Below are 24,802 nucleotides of genomic sequence, written 5' to 3'. Positions count from 1 at the left end.
TCCAACCGCTGAGCCAAACTGGCCAGGACTAGTCCACAATTATTAAATGGAAAATTCCAGAAATAATTCCTAAATTTTAAATTGTGTGCTGTTCTGAGTAGCATGATAAAATTTCATGCTGTCCTGCCCAGGATGTAAATCATTCCTTTGTCCAATGTATCCATGCTATACATAAAGGTATCTTGAAAGACAGAGAGAGACCACATAAGTTGATTACCACACACTGTTCTATTTTATCATTAGTTATTGTTATTAATCTCTTACTGTGCCTAATTTATAAATTAAACTTTTTTTTTTTTTTTTTTTTGGTACATGCCCCTAGCGGGGAACCAAACCCAGGACTCTCTGGTCCGCAGGACGACGCTCCAACCGCTGAGCCAAACCGGCCAGGGCTAAATTAAACTTTATCATAGGTATGTATGTATAGAAAAAAACACAGTACATATAGGGTTCAGTACTATCAGCAGTTTCTAGGCATCCACTGGGCAGGGAGTGGGGGTTGGGTTGGAAGGTATCCACCATGAATAAGGGGGAGAGGGTGACTATATTACTGACTACTGTATTAGTGAGTATCATTTAACTACTACATCAGACAGAAACAGAAATCTTCACAGCTAGAATTTAGTTGAAAAACATAGCAGGATTAATCAAAAGGCTGAAAAATTATATAAATTCTGCCCCCATAACTTTTATTTGTATGTGTAAGTATGTGAGTGATTATGCAATCAACCTACATTTATCCTTATCGATTATGCATAAATTGATCAATCCAGTTTCTGGATCATCAAAGGGAAAGCATCCTAACCTTCCTCATCGGGTGTCCTTTTTTAAACATTATTTTATTTTATTTTTTTGATACATGCCCCTAGCAGGAACCGAACCTGGGACTCTCTGGTCCGCAGGCTGATGCTTCAACCACTGAGCCAAACCGGCCAGGGCTTTAAACATTCTTTATCCTTTTGGTCAGAACTGTGAATTGGAACAATAAGAAAAAACAGAAATTTAAGTCAGAAACAATACTTACAAAAGGGAGTAGGAAAAAATTTTAATCTAGTGCTAAAATGAAATGTAGGAATTAACTGCAAATTCCTTAATCAGGATATTAAATCAAGGAAAAAAAATGTTTTAATCAAAATTCCAATGAGATGTGAGCAAAGACAACTACCTCCTTGTCCAGAAAACTGAGATGTTTAATTCACAGAGGTAAGTCTTATGGGTGAGAAGAGGAGAGGGAAAACCCACAGCTTAGAGAAGATACTCAAATTTGGACTGTGGTGCAAAGAGCTAGTTAATATGTGATTATAAATCATAAGTAACACATATGACTGAGTGGGAAAACAGTCAATACAGCTCCTTACTTCTGAAAAGACTAGAGTGAGTCTTCAAAAATAGGTTTTTGGGTAATTTACCAGTAAATTTTGATCAAATAAAATGTTAAACCTTTTGATTATACATTTAAGGTAATTAGCTTCTTAAGTGCACAAGAGCATGAACTCCAAACCTAAACCATAAGCTCAGAACACTGGGATAGAGGAGGCACTGGGGGCCAGACCATAAATCACCCTGTCTTTTAGAAACCAAATTGAAGGGAAGTAGCTACACTTTCCTCTAAGAGCCATTTCCTCCACCGGATGAAATAACTTGTACTTAGGCCAGTATTATTCTTAATGTTTTTTGTTCAGATTATTTTTCTCTTTTAGACATTATTGTGGTGTTGGTCCTCAGTGATGGCAAAAGCCCACTCAACTCCTATGCCATGGCCATGGTGTCTTGGTAAATGATTCAGAACTGTGTAAAAAAAATGGTTAGGTATGTTTATGTTTCCTACCTCAAATCTACCCTTTTCTGATATGTGGGCTAATATTATATAATTTGGCTTAATAACAAAGCTTGAAAATGTCTTGAATTCTTGAATTCATTCCAAACCATAATTCCCATTTAATATTGACAGTTGACGTCAATTAAAGAACCTTGACAATCAAAATTCTTGGTTGGAAAATACTCAATCTTCCCTCCCTACCTTCCACACAAATTCAAGTCACTGGCAAAATAACCCAGAGTTGTAGAGCAAGACACAATCGCTCTCACCATTTCATTAGGAACATTAAATCGCCACAGGAATCTGTCGCCCCAATGATCTTTTCTGGTTCCAGTCCTCTTTCAAAGCCCCGAGCAATATCATTGCTTTGCTATAAACAGAAAATGAAGAAAAGTTATGGCTAGGAGAAAGAGTTAAAACCTCCCTATCTCTCAGCTTAACAAAAGCACAACCTAACATTATCTGTTACCATTTTTGTAATAAAATTCTTAAAATTTAAGAAATACAATACTGAGCCACCCAGTGACAGTGATGCCGAAAGATATTTTTGCAAGAAGATGCAGTTGTCTCTCCAGTATTCCTTCAAGATTAGGAGTGCCTCCTAAAACTCTTTAATATCCCTTAAAGTATCCTGGAGTCATCATTTAGAAATTCCTCTAATTCAATCTTCTAATGATATAAATTACCCCTAAATTGCTTCTGAGATGATAAACAAGTCTATTTTACCCAAACTAAACCCTTTTTCATATTATAAACTTCAAATATACCACACCTCTTAATCTTTACTTTTTCAGACTTTCAGTTTACCTTAACACTGACCAATATTTTTAATACTTTCCACATAGTCATCTATATTTATGAAAGAACAGAGGTACCATAAAACAACAAATTTCTTTCAGAGCTCACATACTGTATTTCCCATGCATTTGGAGAAGAGGCCCTGGTCTGTGCCTATCCGCTCCTGACGTGGATGAGTCATTAGCATTAGAGAACAGAACCGGACAGTGATTTAAAACAAACAAACTGATTACTCTCTAGGGGAGTATTCACATTTGGTCAGAATGCAATCATGCAGTCTAGATAAGGAGCACAGGGTCTGATTCAGGTGTGATGGCACTGGTGAAAACAAAATAGCAAAATTTTATACAAAGCAAGTAATTAAAAAATTTTTTTTATTGACTTCAGAGAAAGGGGAAGGAGAGAGAGAGAGAGAAATATCGATCAGTTACCTCCCACACACACACCAACCGGGGATCAAACCCACAACCTGGGTATGTGCCCTTGGGAATCAAACCTGATACCTTTTGATATACAGGGTCGATGCTCCAACCGAGCCACGCCGGCCAGGACACAAAGCAGGTAATTTAAAAAACCTTATTATGAAAGAGAAAGACTGTGCAAATGATCTAGTATCTGATATCTAACTTTCATAGTAAAATCTCTTTGATCTGACATTCACCCTCCTTGCTCTCTTCTGAGACATACAAACATTCATGGTTCAGGTGGTCCCCAAAGATACAAGAACTCACACTGGGAAGGAAATTCCATGCATGGATCAGGGGAGATACTGACTCAAAAACTAAGTCTCTTTTGGGGGCTCTTAAGGGGAGGAGGTTCCCAGATGTGCACACAGCTGCTCACAGCTGGAATGCTGGCACATGAACTGAGTCATAAATCATTGCCGGCGGCTGAAAACAGTTTGCCACATAGGAAGGAAAGAGAAGAAAAATGTTCAAGCTGCTGAATAGGAGACGAGGCGAGGAAAATGCAAAAATCATCACACAGGCAGTAATCTTAAATCAGGCATAATGCCGACTAACAAATTTCTTCTGCAGTGGTCTAAAGAAAGAAATGCAATCCCCTCCTGTACCTTTAAAACATACAATCACCTATCTTCCTAGCTGCCTAGCTGACAGCCACCAGTACTGTTGAGAATGCTGTCAGGGACCCCAGATAAACATTACAATGTAAGGGACGAGTGGGGGTTGTTTTCAAGGTCAGCAGCATCAGAATCTAGCTCAGGAACAAACTCTGCAATGGCCAGTGGCTCGAAGCCAGATTGTTCCTTTTTAAAAAGACAGAAACCTTAGTTGAGGAAATACACACTCTATGTCACAAATGGCTAGTTAGAAGTCCTACACTGTGTTGTTTTTTGGTCTCTTTACTTAATTGCAGAATTAATCAAATGACAAAAGCCAGACTACAAAGGACTACTTTAAAAAAAAATTATTATAAAAGTGTACACCTGAAATGTATATAATGTACTGAGGATTGAGATGGCAACCCAGTCATGTGCCCTGACCAGGAATTGAACTGGGACTTCTCAGTCCATAGGATGATGCTCAATCCACTGAGGCATGCCTGCTGGGCTACCTCAATACATTTGAAAAAGAAAAAGAAAGAATGAACCAAATCTTAGCTCCTTAGAGAAGGAAAGGCATTCTCAAATTCTTTACCAGCAGTTTATTATAATGATATAGTTTATCATAATGATATACACACCTCACCAGAATAGGGCAGTTTTAAAAATCAGATAAAAAATAAAATTAATGAGGGAAACAAATAAGGAAACAGACACAAACCCAGAGCCCTTTTTCACTTGCAGCCTGCAATCTTTCCCTCTTATATCAATCCTTTTAGGAAAGCTGGTCTCCCATTTTCTCTCCTATGGAGACCAGGAATCACTTGTATAAGTCTATAAAACACTGATGCCTATATCCAACTCACAGAAATTTGAATTTAACTGGTCTGGGGCATGTTGTACTCTGGAGGTTTCTAAAAGCACCCCCACCCAGCCCTGTGGTTCTAATGTACAGCCAGAGCTGAGAACTAATGCTCTAGAAAGACAGGTATCCAAGTAGAATGAAGATAAATAGGCATGCTTATGACAGTGATGCTAGAAGATTCAGAAGCAGGCTTATGCTTTTATTTTATTAAACTTTAAGGGTATGATATACATCCTTCACAAAATACTTCACAACCTTGAAATAAATGAAAGGAGTGGAAGCTGGGGTGGGGGGAGGGCGGTATATGTACGTATATGTGTGCAAAGATGAAAAAGGAGGCAATAACACTGCTTATACTAGTTACTTGAGACCTAAAGATCAAAAAGACTAAAGCAACTGAATCAAACCAAAATTTCATCATCAGACTTTCCAAACTGAACAATAAAGATTCAAACAAAAGATGAAGCCCTGGCTGGTGTGGCTCAGTTGGTGGAGCACTGTTCCGTGCACTGAAAGGTCTCAGGCTCAGTTCCGGGTTGGGGCACATACCTAGGTTTCATGTTTGATCCCTGGCTCCAGTTGGGGCTCATGCAGGAGAGCAGCCACTCTATGTTTCTCTCTCACCTCTCTCTCTCTCCACCTCTTCCCTTCTTTAAAAAAAAAATAAAAAATCAATGAACATATCCTCAGGTGGAGTTTATAAAGAAAATAAAATTAATTTCTTATGTTAAGTACATAAAAATAAGATCGAAAGAGAATATACATGTCACCGAACTATACACTTTAAAATGGTTAATTATAGCCCTGGCTGGTGTTGCTCAGTGGTCAGAGCATCAGCCTGCACACTGAAAGGTTCCATTCCCAGTCAAGAGCATAGACCTGGGTTGCAGGTTCAATCCCCAGCCCCAGCAGGGGCTCAGGGCAAGTGCAGGAGGCAACTAATCAATGTGTCTCTCTCAGTGAAGTCTGGCCCCCCCGCCCCCAAATCAATGGAAAAAATATCCTTAGGTGAGGATTAACAAAAAAAATAAAATAAAAATAAATAAATAAAATGGTCAATTGTATATATGTGAATTTCATCTCAATGAAAAAAAAAGAGAGAGAGAATATAAAGGCTTGAAAGTAAGGGCTATCTTTAGAACAAAAGAAAAACGAAGTGAAGTGGTAAACATTTTAAAGCCCTTTTCTATCCTTAAAAAATTCACCAAAACCCTTCCCCTCTAAGATAGCTTAGCCCACCCTGGCCGGTTTAGCTCAGCGGTTGGAGTGTCAGCCTGCAGACCAGAGAGTCTCAGGTTCAGTTCCCGCTAGGGGCACGTCGGGAAAAAAAAAAAAAAAAAAAAGATAGCTGAGCCTTAGCCTTCTTCTTTGGAGAAAACAGAGAGTGGCTGAATGTTTTACAGGGATTTAATTTTGCCACCTTAATACAATTCAGTGTACATATATTACATTTCTCATTCAGCCAGGAGGGGGCGCTGTAGTTAATCAACATACCTCCCTGGAAGCTCTTTTGTTCAACAATTTTACCTTGCAGGCCATCCTTAGAACAGAAATAAACAAAATAAGGCTCTTTTTGGAGAACGGGGAGGTGGGGAGGGGAAGGGAGGATACAGGGGTGGCAAAAGAGTAGTTTGTGGGGAAAAAGAGGAAAGAAAGCTTACCTCTCTCTTTTTTTTAGATTTGATATCATCAGCAGTGTTTGAGAAACTGGATTTCCTCTTGGTACTTTCTGACTTCTCCCTGGGTTTGTTATTTTCACCCTCCTTCATCTTCTTATACTTTTTCATAAACTCAGAAATTAGCTCAGGGCAATCCAAATTTTTCTCAGGTTCCCAAGTATTGTGCTCCCTGGAAAGAACAGAGAAAAAAGGAAAAGAATTACAGTGAATAGGGGTGGGGAGAATCCAATGCCTTAGTTTAAAAAAGACAAGTAGGCAAAAGGGAAAGAAACCCTATACTTACAGGAGATAAACATATTTAATCCTAGGAATTTATCCAAGAAAAAATTTAAAAATATAACTACAAAAAAAACTTGCACACAATTATTTATAGCAGCATTTTAATAGCCAAAACAATTCAAATGTCCATGAACTGGTGAATGGATAAACAATATCTGCTATATCTATACAATGGACTATACTCAACAGCAAAAAGGAGCACAATACTAATTAATACATGCTACAACATGGAAGAACCTAAAAAACATGCTAGGTGAAAGAAACCAGATGCAAAAGACTATATTATCTGATTCTATTTATATGAAATGTCTAGGAAAAACCATTTAGAAACAGAAAGCAGATTGGTGGTTTCCCTGAAGCTGGATCTGGGTCTTGAGATTAACTAGATATAAGCTCAAGAAAACATGGGGAGATTCTGGAGTGTGAGGATGGTTGCACAACTCTATAAATTTACTTAGCCCAGCTGGTGTGGCTCAGTGGATTGAGCATGGTCCCATGGACTGCGAAGTCCTGGTTCCATTCCTGGTATGAGCACATGCCTGGATTGCCAGCTCGATCCCCAGTAGGGGGGCGTGCAGGAGGCAGCCAGTTGATGATTCTCTTTCACATCAATGTTTCTATTTTCTCTCTCTCTCTCTCCCCCTTCGTATCTGTAAAAAATTCAATAAAAACATTAAATAAATTAATTAATTTACTTTTAAAAAAATCACAAATCAGCCCTGGCTGGTTTGGTTCAGCGGTTAGAGCATCAGCCTGCGGTCTGGAGAGACCCGGGTTCGGTTCCTGCTAAGGGCATGTACCTTGGTTGCAGTTTGTCCCCGGCCCTGGTTGGGTCGTGCGGGTGGCAGCCACTTGATGTGTGCCTTTCACATCGATGTTTCTCTCTCTCTCTCTCCCTCCCACTCCATCTGAACAAAAAATGTCCTTGGGTGAGGATAAAAAAATATCACGAATCATACACTTTCAATGAATGATTTTTATGGGTTATAAATTATACCCTCAATAGAAGTGTTTATAACTCAAATATGAATTCTACTTTATAAGTGGCAAAATAATGTGGTTTCATACATATAATCATTTATGCAAATTATGAGAGGACAATCTAACAGATCATCTACCCCCAGTTAAATATGTTACTTATATTTTGAAAAAATGTCAACCAATTATTGGAGGATTGGAAACCGTTATTTATAAAAAAGGCAGTAAGTGCTTAAATCATTAGAATATAGATGAACCATAAGAAGACTCAGAAGTAGGAATTTGAGTGCATTAATTCAATGGTCTGGATTCAAGTCTATTGTTACTAAGTAGTCAAAAATAAGTCCTATTAATAAATGCAATTTTTAAAAAAACTAGCCCTGGCCAGTTTGGCTCAATGGTTAGAGCGTCCGCCTGTGGACCAGAGAGACCCGGGTTCAGTTCCCACTAAGGGCGTGCACATCGGTTGCGGTTTTGTCTCCGGCCCTGGTTGGGGTTGTGTGGGTGGCAACCAGTCAATGTGTCTCTCTCACGTTGATGTTTCTCTCTCTCTCTCTCTCTTCCTTCCTCTCTACCTCTATCTGAAGATAAATGCAAAAATGTCCCCGGTTGAGGATAAAAAAGAAAAAAACAAAACTAAACTAAATTGGGTCTAATTAAACTTGGATCAAGGGACTCCTATTATGAGAAAAACAAATAATTGGTATTCACAGTTGTTCTGTATTCCTAGCATGGGTTTTACAAAACCAAACCCCCAACTCCATCATAAGCTTATGAAATCAAAGCAAGAAAAGTACCTACATGGGAAAAACTACACCAGACATCCTCTTTACTCCTAGCCAGTGGCAGAGGTTCTTCTGGTTACATAGTGAGGACTAGTTTATATTAAGATACATCTGTAAATATATCAAAGCAGTTTCTACAGTACTTTCATTGACTTGAGAACATTTTTATTTTATGTACTATCTATTTTAGATGTTTTATTGTTTTTGTTTTTAAAACAGGTATCTTTAGTCCTGGCCAGTTTTGCTCAGCGGTTAGAGCCATCGGTCCGTGGACCAGAGAGTCCCGGGTTCGATCCCTACTAAGGGCACGTACCTCAGTTGAAGTTTGTCCCTGGCCCCGGTTGGGGTTGTGTGGGTGGCAACCAGTGGAAGTGTCTCTCTCACACTGATGTTTCTCTCTCTCACTCCCTCCCTCTCTGTCTGAAGATAAATGCAAAAATGTCCTTGAGTGAGGATAAAACTAACTAAATAAATAAAACAGCTATCTTTAGGAATGATGTTAACAAATGACATACTTGACTCAAATAAGAAGCAGAATGATGAAAAATTTTGAGATATTTAGACGTAAACAACTTTCTGCAAAAGGAGCTTAAGAATGAGACAAAATTTATGTTTAACAATCATTTGAGCTAGAACTAGAAAAGCTTTTCACTCATAACCCTTTTCCCGCCCCACCCCACCCCCAAAAATCCTCATATAGTAACTTTTCCCCAAATCCACAGGCCATATGGTTAATTTGCAGAAGAAATTTAAAGTACCAAAATCATGAGGCATGCCAACACTAGATGTAGGGGTAGGAGAAAGTCTGTTCACAGCATGAAAAGCAAGTCCTTTAATTGGATTATCCTTTTCCTGCCATATTGATATTGCTGTTTTCTACATCAACCAAGGTAGAATCTGACCACTGCCTAGCAAACAATAGATACTTAGTTGTAGACAATGCCAAAGGGGTAAAATTTGTTCCAGTCTTTAATAAAATCCTGGGCATTTTTGACAAAGGATAAATGCTTAGTCTGCCTAACTCAAGCATTGTCTTTTCCTCTTTTATCTTTCTTTAGAGACATGGAGGGCATATTCTGATTGTTGTGTTACCCACATTTAGTGCTCTGTGTGCCCGAGATACTAAGTAACCTGTAGTGCACAAACTGTCCCACCTAAAACAGTGCTCTGGATTAGAATCTTTGATTCATATAATGAAATAACCTTAAGTATGTTCCGAAGGCTCCTGATTCATACCTTTGTCAAAGATACTGTCAAAACACTGAATCTTTTAATATGTTTAAGTCCTATATATTAAAGCTATGATGTTCAATATGGTGGCTAACAGCTATATGTGGCTACTGAGCCCTTGAAATGTGACTAATCTGAACTGAGATGTGCTATAAAATATAAAATATACATCAGATTTTGAAGACTTACTATGAAAAACCACTGTAAAATATCTCAACAATTTTAAAATTAATTATTGTTGAAATAGCACTTTGGTATATTATGTTAAATAAAACATATTAAAATTAATTTCATTTTTTTTAATGTGGCCACCAAAAAAATTCTAAGTTACACGTGTGCTTTGCATTATATTTCTACTGGACAGCACCACTCTAAGGAGCCTAAACCATTTCCTATCAGTTCATTGGGGTTCTCAGAAATTCATTCTTTGTTATCAGGCATCTTGAGAAAAGAATTAACCAACAATTGAGGCAAAATGCCTAATGATTACACAGCTTCATATATATTTACCTTTCAAGGTACTTCTTCTATGCTTCAATGTGTCTAGTTCTATTTATTCCACAAAAAAGAATAACCAGGAGGGGGGAATTAGTGGGGGGAAAAAGGAGAAATATCTGTAACAAAACTAGGTGGTATGTGTCTGAGTGTTCACTCAGTTTCTTTGGCCTCAGCTATATATTTGAAAATTTCAAAAATACATACATACATTGCTGACAATGTACAATGATACAGGACTGTGACCTCAGATTTAAATCTCATTAAGATTAAGTGCTTCAGCCCTGACTGGTCTTGCTCAGTGGTTAGAGCGTCTGCCCGTGGACCCGAGTTACAGGTTTGATTCCCAGTCAAGGGCATGTACCTGAGTTGCAGGTTTGATCCCTGGCTCTGGTTGGGGTGCATGAGGGAGGCAACCAATCAATGTGTCTTTCTCACATAGATGTTTTTCTCTCTCTCCCCCTCCAGTCCTTCCCTCCAATATCTCTAAAAAAAAGGGAAAGAAAAAAAGATAAGTGCTTCAGCCTTGGCCAGGTAGCTCAGTTAGTAAGAGCATGCTCCCGATATGCCAAGGTTTCGGGTTGGATTCCGTCAGGGCACATATAAGAATCAACCAATGAACGCATAAACAAGTGGAACAACAAATCAGTGTTTCTCTCTCTCTCCTTCTCTCTAAAATCAATTTAAAAATTAAGTAACAATAGAACTGGAAGAAACATAAAAAGGAAAAAAAAATGGTAAGTGCTTCATCTTAGGACAGTTCTAGGATCCAGGGATCATTTTGGAAAGCTATGGGCTACGGTATCCATGACGATAACTACTTCTTCTTCATCACCATCTTCAATGTACATATTTTAGCTCAGTTATATTCAAAAGAATAGTAACAATAAAGTTTCTACTTACACTGAGCTTATGTGTCGGTTCAGTATATCTACCCAACATCTGTATTACAAGTATTATTTCTTATCTCTATTTTATTGAGGAGGAAAATAGATTAAGGAACTTAACCAAGGTCACTCAGCTCATATCTTTTAAAAAAATGTATTATTATTATTATTTTAAATCGTCACCTGAGGATAGTTTTCCATTGATTATTCGACAGAGTAGGAGGCAGGGGAAGAGAGGGAGAAACATCGATGTGAGAGAAACACATCAATTGGCAAGACCCCAACCAAGGGTGGGGGTCGAACCTGCCCACTGAGGTTTTTGCCCTTGACCTGGAATCGAACCCGCAACTCTTGGGTCCACGGGCTGACACTCTAACCACTGAGCCAAACTGGCCAGGGCACCCAGCTTCTATCTTGAGTGGTGTCGAAAGAATCTGGACCCAGGCAATCTGGCTCCCAAGTCTATGTTTCTAATCAATTCATTATACTGCCTCTCAAAAGCATTACCATTAGAACACCAGCTCCAAAAAGGGAAAAACTTTGTTTAGTTTATTGCTGTATCTTCTGACTCTTAGGAGAGTACAGGTAGGGAAAGACAAAGACAAAATGGCAGTGGTTCATGAGGAAATAAACCAAGTGTGTCTACCTCTTCAGAGTCCTAAGGCCTAAGAGAAGGCACTTACTCAGAAAAGCCTTTCCACTTCAGTAGATATTCCACTTGCCCCTTAACCACACGCCTATCTAGCACCTTCTCCACGACGTACTCCTCCTCATCCTCTGAAGAAGAACTGTCAGCTGTTCGCTTGGTTTTCTTTCCCATGTCGTACACGCGGTTCCACCTGAAGTACTAAGGCCACTGGGTTCCTGCAAATGGGAAGGACAAAATAAATGGTCAGAATCCATGTGAGGAGTTAAAACTAGTTGTCTCTTGCCCTGGCTGGTTTGGCTCAGCAGTTAGAGTGTTGGCCTGCAGACCAGAGAGTCCTAGGTTTAATTCTGGCCAAGGGTACATATCTCAGTTCGTCCCGGGCCCCAGTTGGGGTCATGCAGGTGGCAACCAATTGATGTGTAGACACATCCATGTCTGTCTGTCTGTCTGTCTGTCTCTCTCTCTCTCTCTCTCCCCCTCCCTCCTCCCTCCCTCCCTGTCTGAAGATAAATATAAAAATACCCTCGGGTGAGGATTTAAAAAAAAACTAGTTGTCTCTTCTTTTTTTTAAATCCTCACCCAAGGATATGTTTATTGATTTTAGAGAGAAAGGAAGGGGGGAAAAGAGAGAGAAAAAAACATCAATGTAAGAAAGAAATCTCAATTGGTTGTTTCCCATACACGCCCTGACTGGGGATCGAACCTGAAAGAAACCTAGGTATGTGCCCTGATGGGAATAGAACCCACAATCTTTTTTCTTTTTTTTTCCTTTTTTTCCCCTTTATTGATTTGAGAGAGAGGAAGTGAGAGGGAGAGAGACAGAAACATTGATGAGAGAGGACATCAACTGGCCACCTCCTGCATGCCCCCCACTGGGGATCAGGCCCACAACCTGGGCATGTGTCCTGACCAGGAATCGAACCGATAACCTCTTGGTGCATGAGTTGATGCTCAACCACTGAGCCACACTGGCCGGACAGAACCCACAATCTTTTGGTATAGGACGATGCACCAACCAACCGAGCCAACCAAGTTTCTCATGTCTTTAAGAGCTAGCCCTGCCCTGGCCAGTATGGCTCAGTGGTAAGAGTGTTGCCCACGGACTAGAGAGTCTCAAGTTCGATTCCAGCCAAGGGCACATACCTGGGTTGTGGTTCATCCCTGTCCCCGATTAGGGTTGCGCAGGGGGTAACTAATCCATGTGTTTCTCTCACATCGATGTTTCTCTCTCTCTCTCTCCCTCCTTCTTTCCCTCCAGCTCTATCTGAAGATCAATGTAAAAATATCCTTGGGTGAGGATCCAAAAAAAAAAAGAGCCAGCCCTATCCTCTGGACGGCCCTCCTAAACTGAGAGAAAGACTGCTGTGTGTCCTGCCAGACTCCCCCGTTACAACTGAGCACAGGGAAACAGAGAAACCACAGGCCAGGACAAGTTTCTGTCTCTTCTTCTTCTTTATTTTTTTTTATCTTTTATTTTTTTTATCCTCACCCGAGGATATTTTTCCATTTTTGTACAGATAGAGTGGGAGGGAGAGAGAGGAAGGGAGAGAAACATCGACGTGAAGGGACACATCGAGTGGCTGCCACCCGCACGACCAACCAGGGCCGGGGACAAACTGCAACCGAAGTACGTGCCCTTAGCGGGAACCGAACCTGGGTCTCTCCGGACCGCAGGCCGACACTCTAACCGCTGAGCCAAACTAGCCAGGGCTCTTCTTTATTTTTTTAAAATATATTTTTATTGATTTTAGAGATAGAGAAACATTGATACTCTGCCTTCTCCATGCTCCCTAATGGGGACTGAGCATGCAACCAGGCATGTGCATAGACCAGGAATCAAACCAATAACCTTTCGGTGCATGGGATGACACTCAACCAACTGAACAACAATGGCCAAGGCTCTGTCTCTTCTTGACGAGATGCAAAGGGCATAACACAATTGCTCTGTACTCTTCTCTCAGGCCTTGAAGCATTCTACATAGGAATCCAAAGAATTTAATAAAAAATGGGTCTATTCCGGTCAGGGTCGTTCAGGAGGCAACCAATCCATGTCACACCGATGTTTCTCTCTTTCTTGTTCTCCCTATCTAAAAATCAATGAAAAAATACCCTCAGGTGAGGATTAAAAAAACAACAGATCTACTGCCACTTTCCCAACCACAACTTTCTCTTCGACTAACAAGACCAAAATTAGATGGCACACTGTCTAACTCCTCTAATTTCAGATTCCAAAAGACAAGTAGTGTGGTATGTTTCTCCTGGCTACTTCTGTAACTGTTTACAAGTCAGGAACTCAAATAGAAATATGGAAAATCTGTAGTTAAAAGAAGTATGATAGCCTGGCCAGTGTGGCTCAGTGGATGAACATCGAACCATGTACCAAGAGGTCGCTAGTTCGATTCCCAGTCAGGGCACATGCCCAGGTTGTGGGCCAGATCCCCAGTAGGGGGGCATGAGGAGGTGGTCAACCGAGGTTCTCTCTCATTGATGCTTCTATCTCTCTCTCCCTCTCCCTTCCTCTCTCTTTAAAAATCAATAAAGAAAAAAAAAATGATAGCCCCACCAGTGTGGCTTAGTAATTGAGTGTCGTCCCAGGATTGAGAGGTCCCGGTTCAATTCCTGGTCAGGGCATATGCATAGGTTGCAGGCTAGATCCCCAGAAGGGGGCGTTCAGGAGGCGGCCAATCAATGTTTCTATCTTTCCCTTCCTCTCTCTCTCTCTAAAAAATAAAATCAATAAAAACATATTAACATATTTTTTCAACTTTTATTAATTTATTTTTGTTACAGATGTTTTTCCTTTTCCACCCCCCAAACACCCTCCTCCCCATCCCACCCCAGCATTGTTGTCTATATCCACTGGTTACGCATACATGCATATAAGTTCTTTGGTTAAAAACATTTAAATATATAATGCTTCATTAAATTTTTTAAAAAAGAGAAAGAGCAAACCATGATAGAAGTAAAGCCTTTCCGTCCAAGGTAAATAAGGTTCTTTATAAAAATGAAAAAAGAAAAGCCAGCAAAATGTAACTTTCGCCTGCTCTGAGCATCTTGACCGGTTGTTCTCTTAGCACAAAAAAAGGCCTGCTCAGGCATCTTTCACCACATTTTCAGTGACTCGGTACATTTCCCGTATATAAATTGAGCTTGTCTCTTCAGAGCATCCATCAGCTCACAAAAGCAAGACTGACATCTCAAACACACTAAGCCTCCTTTTTCATTTGGGGATGGGAGGGAGGCAGAGAGGAGAAAAAAATGTTTTAGTCCTAAAAATTAAAATTAGTCATTGGATTTGCTCAGTAATTCTCAAGGCTCAACTAATACAAATAGTTAAGGAGGTACCTCTCCTTTTAACTCAAGTTGACTTTGGGCCAAAAAAGAGTAGGAGGAAAGAGAAGTCTGGCCCTAGACTCACATCAACATGAAGCCTCAAAACACAGAGGAACCATTCATTGGCCCAAGGAAAGCTGAAGGCAACACAAATGGAAATTGAGTTAAGCTCAGAAATATGCAGAACCAGAGGGTACTCAACAGAGAATCTAGTTTTTTAAATTCCCACGTTGTTACCGTAATCATTTTTAAGAATTCTCCTTTAACCATGTTAAATGGTCCCTACAGTCTGGATTATAGATTAGCAGGAATTGTTTTCATAGCTGAACTCCATATTTATTTTGCTGTGATCTTTAAAAAAATTTTCAGCACTCTCTATAAAAATATTTCCATTTTGACCAGAGAAGGCCACTACTAATCTCAGAATTTTGTTCAGGTCAAGTAGCATAAAAAGTTGCATTTAATTTACTTCAAATAGCAAAATTTAAGGAATTATCCCAAGAATATATAGTTGGACACCGAATCTCCAGAACTTACTAGCAATAGGTCTGCCTACTCAAAAAACTGTCCGTAACCATTACTGCCCTGTAATAAAACTAAGTTTTCATTAAAAATGCTTTATTCGGAAGAGGGGGTGGGCAAAAGAATGTAAGTAAAGGATTTCGAAATAATTTTTCCATGAATTTAGAAGAGAGTCCTAAGCTTCAAGAAAAAATATCTGATTTGATTTATTTAAAATAAAAACAGCCTCCGACCTCACCAGAGACAGGAAATGTCATATTCCAGGGAGAGTACCCCACCCCACCCCCACTCACCTTGGAATTTCCGGGAGCTGAGCAGTTTAGGTCAGAGCGCTGGGGTTAAAACCAGCCCTGGGTTAGATGCATGCAGTTAAGCATTGTGGCTATGGCCTCCCCAGCCTTACGAGGAAAAACAAGGATTTACATGTGTTCTTCAGTTTGAGGGAGAAAAGAGGAAAATCTCCCTTTATACCTTCAAGCAGAATGGGTTCCCCAAAGGGAGAAGATGAATGGGGGTTCCCTCCTTTACCTACCGGATCGCCCCACTTCTTTCTTTCCCTCTGGGCTAACAGGAGGGGCCTCCCCTCCCAGATCTGGGGCTTGGCGGGCTGGCAGCTCCCCCGCCCCCACCCAGCTGCCTGGGCGCCACTGCGCAGCTGTCCCAGTCCGTTGCCATGGCAACTGGCAGCCGTACTAGACTAAGAGGGGGAGACACAAACTAAAAAGTTAAAAGCCTTAACTTTCCTTTTCACTGAAGACTGGGCAAAGAAGTTGGAAGGTACCCTCCTTGGCCTCAAGAGTTCAAGGGAATTCGTTTTGGGGTTTTAAATCCAAAACTTGTGCTTATTCCTCTAAAACCACTGGGAATTAATCAATAGCATTTTAAGATCATCTAACCGGATTATAGCTCAACTGGAAGGGGGAGGGGAAAGGCTATGTCTTTCCACCAACAAAATCACTGCAAACCACCCACCCCCTAATCCAGCCCACCAGAAGCACTTTACACAGGCCATCTGTCACTGAACAATTAATTAAAATTGCTTGGGGGGAGGGAGAGAGAAGAGGGAGATAACGCAAAAAGTGGAAGGAGAGTATTTGGGATACTATGTAAGTGTCCTTCTTGGGGATATTACTAGATAAAGAAACAAACCCAGAGAACATTACCAAAGAATCATTACCAAAGAATCTTTCAACTGGAACTATAGATAGAAAAATTATTTAATCCTTAAATTAAGTAGTTTTTAAAAGGGGAGGAGAGAGCAGTCCAGCTACAACCATTACTGTGTACCACTTGTCTTTAGTTGTACTTGTTCTATAACAAATTTTAAAATAATTACTGCCCATCCAAACAATATAAAATTTAAAATTATGTATATCATCCCTAGTACATGAGAAAACGAGGAATGAGACAAGGAAAAGATACAGAGACCTGCAGTTCTACAAATTTACATTTCTCCTGGCCCTAAAGAACATTTTAGAAGGCTCTAAAACTTGCTCTGCTTTCTAGATAACTGTCTTTAGAGCCATAGGTGGCTGCCATAAAAGTAATAAAAAGGGACAAGCAAAAGCAACCTAAAGCAGGGCGTGAGGGTATAGCTCAGGAGTAGAGCATTTGACTGCAGAAGCAACCCAATCTGCCCCGGTCGGTTTGGCTCAGCAGTTTAGAGCATTGGCCTACAGACCAATGAGTTACAGGTTTGATTCCAGTCAAGGGCACATACCTTGGTTCATCCCCGGCCCTGGTCAGGTAGTGCAGGAGGCAACCAGTCGATGTGGCTCTATCACATAGATGTTTCTCTCGGTCTCTCTCTCTCCCTCCCTCCTTCGCACTCTATCTGAAGAAAAAATGAAAAAAAAATGTCCTTGGATGAGGATAAGAAAGAAAGAAAGAAAGAAAGAAAGAAAGAAAGAAAGAAAGAAAGAAAGAAAGAAAGCGAGCGAGCCCTGGCCAGTTTGGCTTAACAGTTAGAGCATCAGCCCACGGACCAAGGAGTCTCCGGGTTCTATTCTGATCAAGGGCACCATAATGTGGTTGCAGTTCATCCCCGGCCCTGGTTGGGGCTGTGCGGGAGGCAACCAATACATGTGTCCCTCTCACATTGATGTTTCTCTCGCTCCCTCCCTCCCACTCTATCTGAAGATAAATAGAAAAATATCCTTGGGTGAGGATTAAAAAATAATTTTAAAATAAGGAGGAAAAAAAGCAACCCTATTGAGGTGAAAACAAAGAACAGTGATTATTCTGGTTATCAAACAGAAGAAATTACAGGGTATAAGAGCAAAGCAGACAGTTTTCAACTACAGATTTCCTCAAATTTGAATGGACCCACCATGAAATCTAAGTAAAACTTGCCTTTTTTTAACTTTCCCTAACTAATACAAAATTTGAGTTTAGGGGTGACAAGAAAAATATTCTGAACCATTCTGAATTAAAATTACAGCAGTCAGAGAATGAGAAAAAGAGACACAATATTAGTCTGTTACTACTAACTGTGGACTAGCTGTGACAAAAGACTGCTCACATTTCCTATAAATCTGTTGGAATTTAGAATTAATTTCCAGGTGGCTTTTTCTGAGATTATCCAAGTACCACAGAATCCCAGGAGCCTATGCATCTTATTTACACAAGAATTTTTCAATCTGCTGCCCATTGCTAATCATAGGAGTGGATACTTCTTTCTTAAGGACTCCACTATGCCTATCCCAGAACTAGCCCTGTTTCACCTACTCCCAACCCTTTTGTCTCTAGCTAATGTTAAATCCTTTCAGAACAATGACATCTTTCTCCTCCCTACCTAATGTATAAAAATGCTTGCAAAACTCAGGGAAGACAGACATGTTGTCTTTCCTACCTAGCCATGCTTGCTGGTGATTTAGACTTCATGCCCCAAGTCTGGTCTTTTTTTTTTGTTGCTAGCAATGGCCTGATAAACCCTTTTATTATTTTTGTTTAAATATGTTTTTTGTTAGAGAGAGAGGAAGAGAGATACATCCATCAGCTGCCACTTGCACAGCCCTTACTGGGGACCAAGCCTCAAACCCCAGCATGTGCCCTGACCTGGAATTGAACGGCCCTCTCGGTCCATGGGACAAGGTTTAATCCACTGAGCCATGGCTGGGCTTTAAAAAAGACTTTGAGCTCTGGCCAGTTTGGCTTAGCGGTTGGAGCATCCACCCAAGGACCGAGTCGAGGATTAAATTCTGGTCACGGGCATGTGCTTTGTTTGTGGTTCAGTTCCTGACCCTGGTAGAGGTGGTGAGGAAGGTGACTAATGGATATGTCTCTCTCACATCGATGTTTCTCTCTCTCTCTCTCTCTCAAGATAAATGGAAAAATGTCCTCTGGTGAGGATTAAAAAAAAAAAAGACTATCAGCCATAGAAGTTAAAATTTTTTTAACTGGTATATGAAAACAATGCCAAGGAAATTAGATCAGGGTTCTGATTCTGTAATTAACTTGCCATGTGTGATCTTGAGTAAATAAATTTTCGATCTAACCCCAGAATCACTAAAATGGGCCAAATAAATCCCCACTGTCTACCTCCTAGGGAAAAGGGTGAGTTTATGTTGAAATCAAATAGCTGTTCAGTCCCCTAAAAAGAAGCTTTTGTAAAAATATTACGGGGCCGAATACAACAGCAGCAAGAAATATGACCTTCCAAATTCCTAAACCATTAAACCATATCACATGCAGTAACTCTTGCAGCTCAACATGTTAGTAGATAGCAAGAAAAAAGGAACAGTGTCTCTGTTAATTAGGCAACAATAAATTCAATCTTCAGAGAATAGGCAGGTAAGTTCTCTCTTAAGAGTAAAATACTTATTCTTATGCCTTAAAACTCAGAAAAACAAAGGAGATGGCAGAATGAAAAGATGACTGACTAATAGTAATTCTGCGAAGGGATAATGGAGAGGAAAGAATGAGAGAAACACTACTACTTTAGCAACACTATCCTTTCAGGGAAAAAAATGAATTTAAGGAGGAAAGGGACACAAATATTCTGGAGTCCACCCCTCTCCCTAAAACAGCAGAAAATAAACAGATCAATTCCTCCTTCCCACTCTTAAGACCTGCCTAAAGTCCCTTATTCTTTGGGAAATGGGTTTTGTAACAGCTGACAAATCAAATTGGGCCTGATGCCAGAAGTCAGAGTCCAACCATAATATTCTGTAAAGAATGGCATGCAATTGTCTTGTAAATCTCCTGGACAGTCACAGATCAGAAGCTGGCAAGGATGACGACATAGTTCTGATGGAATGTGTCTTATCTTAACCTTGAAGTTACAGATCTGCTCAGGAGCAGCAGTAAGAAATGAGAAATGAACTCAGACATCGGAGGGGACATAATTCTCTTTTAGACAGTGCGACCCAGTGTATTAGGGTCAAATGAAACACAAAGCCAGACAGACAATTTAAGGGCTAGAGCCTGGACCAGATAAAGCATCAAGACTGGTGGTTCACGCTGAGCTTGGGAGGAGGGAGCGTTCCAGTATGAGAAATGAGACATGGCTGGCAGGATGATGGAGTGATTAAGGTAGAATCCCGATACCATGCAGGAGAAAGAGAGGATGAGACTCTGAGCGCAACCTTATCCTTGTGGAAATCTTCATGGGAAGGGGTGAGTAGCATCTCAAATTCCTAGAGTCTTTCAGGCATAACAGCTCTCACCCCTTTCTTGAATATATGCAGGAACTCTGTTAAAGGATCAACAACATTTCTGGCAATTTAACTGCCCAAAATGATACAAGAAAAGAGCAGGCCCCACCAACCCTTCATAAAAATGACACAAGACAAATTCACCTCACAAGCCTCTCAGTGTCAGGGAAAAGACATCTAAACCAGGGATCTGGTGAGAGTCAGCCTTGGAAGAACATCAAAGAGCATTGAAGTCAGGCACAGTAAGAACCCACATTCCAAGCTGATGACAGGAGAAGGCTTTAACAGATGAATCTTACAGAAAAAAAAAGAGGGCGGTGGGTGAGGACGTGAAACAGAGGAGAGGGGAAAAAAATTCCACATAAGGATAAAAGAAAAAAAAGTGTTAAAACTGCCAATCCCCAGAAATTAAGGAGGAAAACTGGGGAAATCCAGAAAAACAGATGATGGTTAACATTTGCATTAACCAATCAATCCTAGAACCACAGAACCACCCACATTGGGTCTCTGACATGTCTGCGTAGGCTCTGCTCTAGTCCCTACAGCCACTTTTTTCTTTTGTTAGTCCTCACCCTAGGATATGTCTCCACTGATTTTTAGATAGAGTGAAAGGGAGGGAGGGAGGCAGGGAGGCGGGGGGGGGGGAGAGAGAGAAACATCAATGTGAGAGAGACAGGGGAGAGAGAGAAACATCAATGTGAGAGACAGATCAACCTGCTCGGAGTTGGGGATCAAACCTGCAACCCAGGCAGTGCCCTGACAGGGAATCTGGACAGACGCTATAAGCACTGAGCCAAATCAGCGAGAGTGAGGGCCCTCCAGCCCCCTTTCAACGCCAGCTGTCTTGGTGGCTTTTCTTAGATCTTGGTGTAACAAATTTTATTTTCATCACTATTTACAAGCAAAAGCATATATATATATAGAGAGAGAGATAATCACAATTCTAAATATTTCTCTAGGCTTTCTTTGTATGATTTAAGAAGTAATGGAAAGTAACTGGTAAGTTACCTCACTGAACTACCCACTAAACTATTTGGAGGCAGTAGCCAGGCCAAACGTCAAAAAGCATAATCAACGAGCTCTCTCTTCATTTTAGAGTTTTAATATAAATTCTATAAGCCTACTAAGAAGGCAAAATCATTCCCAAAAAAAGCCATCCTGAAAAGTAGGAGAAGGTGAGGGCATATGCAAAGTTCCCTATCACAAGTATTAACATGCCACTGATGGGTGACTTTACTAGGCCCAGGCTTGAGAAATTCCCATTTCTCCCCTAACGCCCTTAGGGAAGGTTAGTGACTTATAAATTGTCAGCTATAGCGCTGTCTTCAAATTGTCCTTTATGTAGCCTTATTGAAACAAAACAGATGAAAAGAAACCAAATTTACAAACACATTTTAATGGGGTCTATGTTCTTTGCTCTTCAGGATCTAGAAGAAGTACAAGTAGTTTTAGGTTAGTAAGACATACTCCATAAAACTAAAATACCCTCTATAAAGATGTTTGCTTCGCCCTGGCCGGTTTGGCTCAGCGGTTAGAGCATCCGCCTGCGGTCCGGAGAGACCCGGGTTCGGTTCCCGCTAAGGGCACGTACCTCGGTTGCAGTTTGTCCCCAGCCCTGGTTGGGTTGTGCGGGTGGCAGCCACTCGATGTGTCCCTTTCACGTCGATGTTTCCCTCTCTCTCTCTCTTCCTCTCTCTCCCTCCCACTCTATCTGTACAAAAAATGGGAAAATGTCCTCGGGTGAGGATAAAAAAAAAAAAAAAAAGATGTTTGCTTCAACTAGATTTATGATTTCCAAAGTATTAGCCATGTGCCATTTTAACAAAATCACAGCATAGAAATGCACGTTACAGCTGTCCGGGCGATCTCAGGTTTTGTTAAATGGGCTGATAACTATCACTCCACCTCCACCGAAAGCCCATGAGCACCCAATTCAAGAGGAGTTAAAAGCTTTCTAAATGCCTATTTAAGAGACTGGATTCAGAAAGAGTTGAGAAAAAAGATTAACTGTCGTCATTAACACCCCTATCATTAACAAGCCACATATAGACAACACAAACTTTATTAATAGGAAGTGTGGAGAGAGGAAACGCTCTCCCTTTGGCTAGCACAGGTCCAGTTTGCGATCCTTTAAAAATCAGGCCACGGCACTGCTTCAACCACTCAGAGTGATTCTGGGACCAAGTATCCTGTTTATTGATTATCCAAGCCTTCTGCTTCACTGAGCAAGGGAGTAAAGGGCCTTTTTCCTTTTAGATTAAAACATATACATCATAAATGGAGATAAAGGCTGCCTTAAAATTTTAATTTGGCTGCACTGTCCTCCAAGATTAACCACCATTAAAAAATATAAATGGCCCTGGCCGGTTTGGCTCAGCGGTTAGAGCGTCGACCTGCAGTCCGGAGAGACCCGGGTTCGGTTCCCGCTAAGGGCACGTACTTCGGTTGCAGTTTGTCCCCGCCCTGGTTGGTCGTGCGGGTGGCAGCCACTCGATGTGTCCCTTCACGTTGATGTTTCTCTCTCTCTCTCTCTCTCTCTTCCTCTCTCTCCCTCTCACTCTATCTGTACAAAAAATGGAAAAATATCCTCGGATGAGGATAAAAAAAAATAAAAATAAAAATAAAAAATATAAATGAACATGTGCTATACAATACTCAGAACTCCTTGAAGTTGTAACTCTGGTTCACTGGTTTATTTAGCCGTAATACACAAATTCTTGATATCTCATTACCAGATCACATTCCCACAAAATAATAATTTTATATGGGATTCGTTTTTTTCCTTTATTAAAATCTACTGAATTTTTTCTCTCAAGTGTCAGTCTTCATTAAATTCAATTAGGACACACTTAAACCATCACTAGGCAAGAGGTTAGATACCAAGATTTATGATAAGGTAGAATGTGGCGGTACTATGGGCAAATGTCTTCCAGATGGTACTTTCCAACAACTTTATCCTTGGAATGTACTGAACTCAAAGCACTATGGCCTCAGGTGGGTGTTAATCTCACACCCACCCTCTCTTAATTAAATGTGATGATGCATGCACTACATCCTCTCATCTTTCATAAAGAACCTGGAGATTTCTCCCAGCTGGTATGGCTCAGTGGTTGAGTGTCAAACCATGCACCAATAGGTCACAGGTTTGATTCCCAGTCGGCACATGTTCAGGTTGTGGGCCCGATCCCCCGTGGGAGGCATGCAGGAGGTGGGCCAATCGATGTTCTCTCTCATTGATGTTTCTCTCTCCCCCCTCCCTTCCTTTCTCTCTAAAATCAATAAAGAAAAAAATAAATAAAAAATTTTAAAAAGAACCTGGAGATTTCATCATAAACAAATCTTAAGAAAACTGAGTAACAGCCATGTTTGAATACATTACCATGAATCTCAGATTTTTGCATACCACTTTAGCAAAGTATGTTCACAAAATATGGAAGGGTTAAAAGACAACTAAAATATCCACCACTAAATAAAATTAAGGTCATAAAGTGTTTTTCAAACAGCCATAAAATTAAAACTTTGTGTTTACCTTGGCACCATTTAGTTTTGGACATCAGCAGCTTAAGGGTTACAAAGGCACCTTCAGGTCATTTCAACAAATCCTCTATTTTAAGGAAGAGTTTTTACTATGCCATACAATTCACATTCTCTCATAATCTAAGTTTAGTGAAGACATTCAAGAGATATAAAAATTAGCCCTGGCTGGTTGGGCTCAGCGGTTGGAGCATCAGCCTTCGGTACAGAGAGACCCAGGTTCAGTTCCTGCTAAGGGCACGTACCTCGGTTGCAGTTTGTCCCCGGCCCTCGTTGGTTGTGTGGGTGGCAGCCACTCGATGTGTCCCTTCACATCGATGTTTCTCTCTCTCTCTCTTCCTCTCTCTCCATCTGAACAAAAAATGGAAAAATGTCCTCGGGTGAGGATAAAAAAAAAAGAGATATAAAAATTAATTTGCATAACCATAACTAAAATACCTCTAACTGTTGAGATGGTATTAGAATTTAAATCAATATGCTAAAATCAGATTAACACTTACTGACAAAAATGGAGATTTTATATAATTGGAATAAGAAAGATATCTCAGACTATAAAACTTCAGGGAGTAAAAGAGAACATTCCTTCAACATATGGCATAGTTTTGTCATACCCTGCAATTTAGATAAATAAAATAAAGCCAGTATCGAACTTTTCCCCATCCCATACAACAATATCCTTGGCAGCTCCTTGGCTATCTATTATGATCCTGACCAATTTCTCTCTGTGGCAATTTAAAAGCTGTAAAAAAAAATACATAATGGGTGATGACAGGAGAAACAAACCCACACCAGAAATTATTGAACCTTGTAGGTCTTTGCAAGTATCTATATTGACATTTAAGTATGAGTTACTATGCCACAATATCATAAAAGTATGCTCTACACTTCACATATATTGATAGTTAAATGCAAAGAAAGGCCACCATCAGATAAACAGCTATAGGAATGGCCAATCTCAGACCGCCCAGCTCTTCCACTGAGCATTCTGACATGTTACTTAAGACAAGTAAGATGTTCCTGAATCTCTTTTTTGTCTAGCCTCCAACTACAATCCCGATTCAAATCCTATACCAAAAGGATGGTTAATATAGTAATTCTGATCCTTGCTCTAAAATTGTTTGCTTGGCCCTGGCCGGTTTGGCTCAGCGGTTAGAGTGTCCACCTGCGGTCCGGAGAGACCCGGGTTCGGTTCCCGCTAAGGGCATGTACCTCGGTTGCAGTTTGTCCCCGG

At 40.5% G+C, this 24,802-nt stretch overlaps 1 protein-coding gene and 1 non-coding gene across 5 annotated transcripts in view; both read right to left on the bottom strand.

Moving 5' to 3' along the window:
* Positions 1-24,802, bottom strand: part of CBX5 (chromobox 5) — a 45,483-nt gene that overhangs the window by 8,754 nt on the left and 11,927 nt on the right. Inside the window, exons 1-5 of one of the 4 annotated variants that reach the window (XR_004958315.1) lie at positions 10,007-10,047; positions 6,207-6,393; positions 6,040-6,085; positions 2,730-2,935; positions 2,088-2,189 (exon numbers count right to left, since the gene is read on the bottom strand). Coding sequence is in view for 2 of the 4 variants with exons in the window: in XM_036251798.1 (XP_036107691.1) it covers positions 2,089-2,189; positions 6,207-6,393; positions 11,562-11,698 (425 nt within the window). In the remaining 2 variants the exon portion in view is untranslated. Of the gene's footprint in view, positions 1-2,087; positions 2,190-2,729; positions 2,936-6,039; positions 6,086-6,206; positions 6,394-10,006; positions 10,048-11,561; positions 11,743-15,675; positions 15,872-15,914; positions 15,936-24,802 lie in introns of those variants that run through there. The other 3 variants (XR_004958314.1, XM_036251798.1, XM_036251797.1) reach the window with 3 other exon arrangements.
* On the bottom strand, positions 12,822-12,959 carry LOC118624895. Its single transcript, XR_004958551.1, has one exon.

This window comes from Molossus molossus, unplaced genomic scaffold, assembly GCF_014108415.1.
Source record: "Molossus molossus isolate mMolMol1 unplaced genomic scaffold, mMolMol1.p scaffold_m16_p_10, whole genome shotgun sequence".
Lineage (NCBI taxonomy): Eukaryota > Metazoa > Chordata > Mammalia > Chiroptera > Molossidae > Molossus > Molossus molossus.
This window is presented reverse-complemented; position numbering and strand designations above follow the sequence as displayed.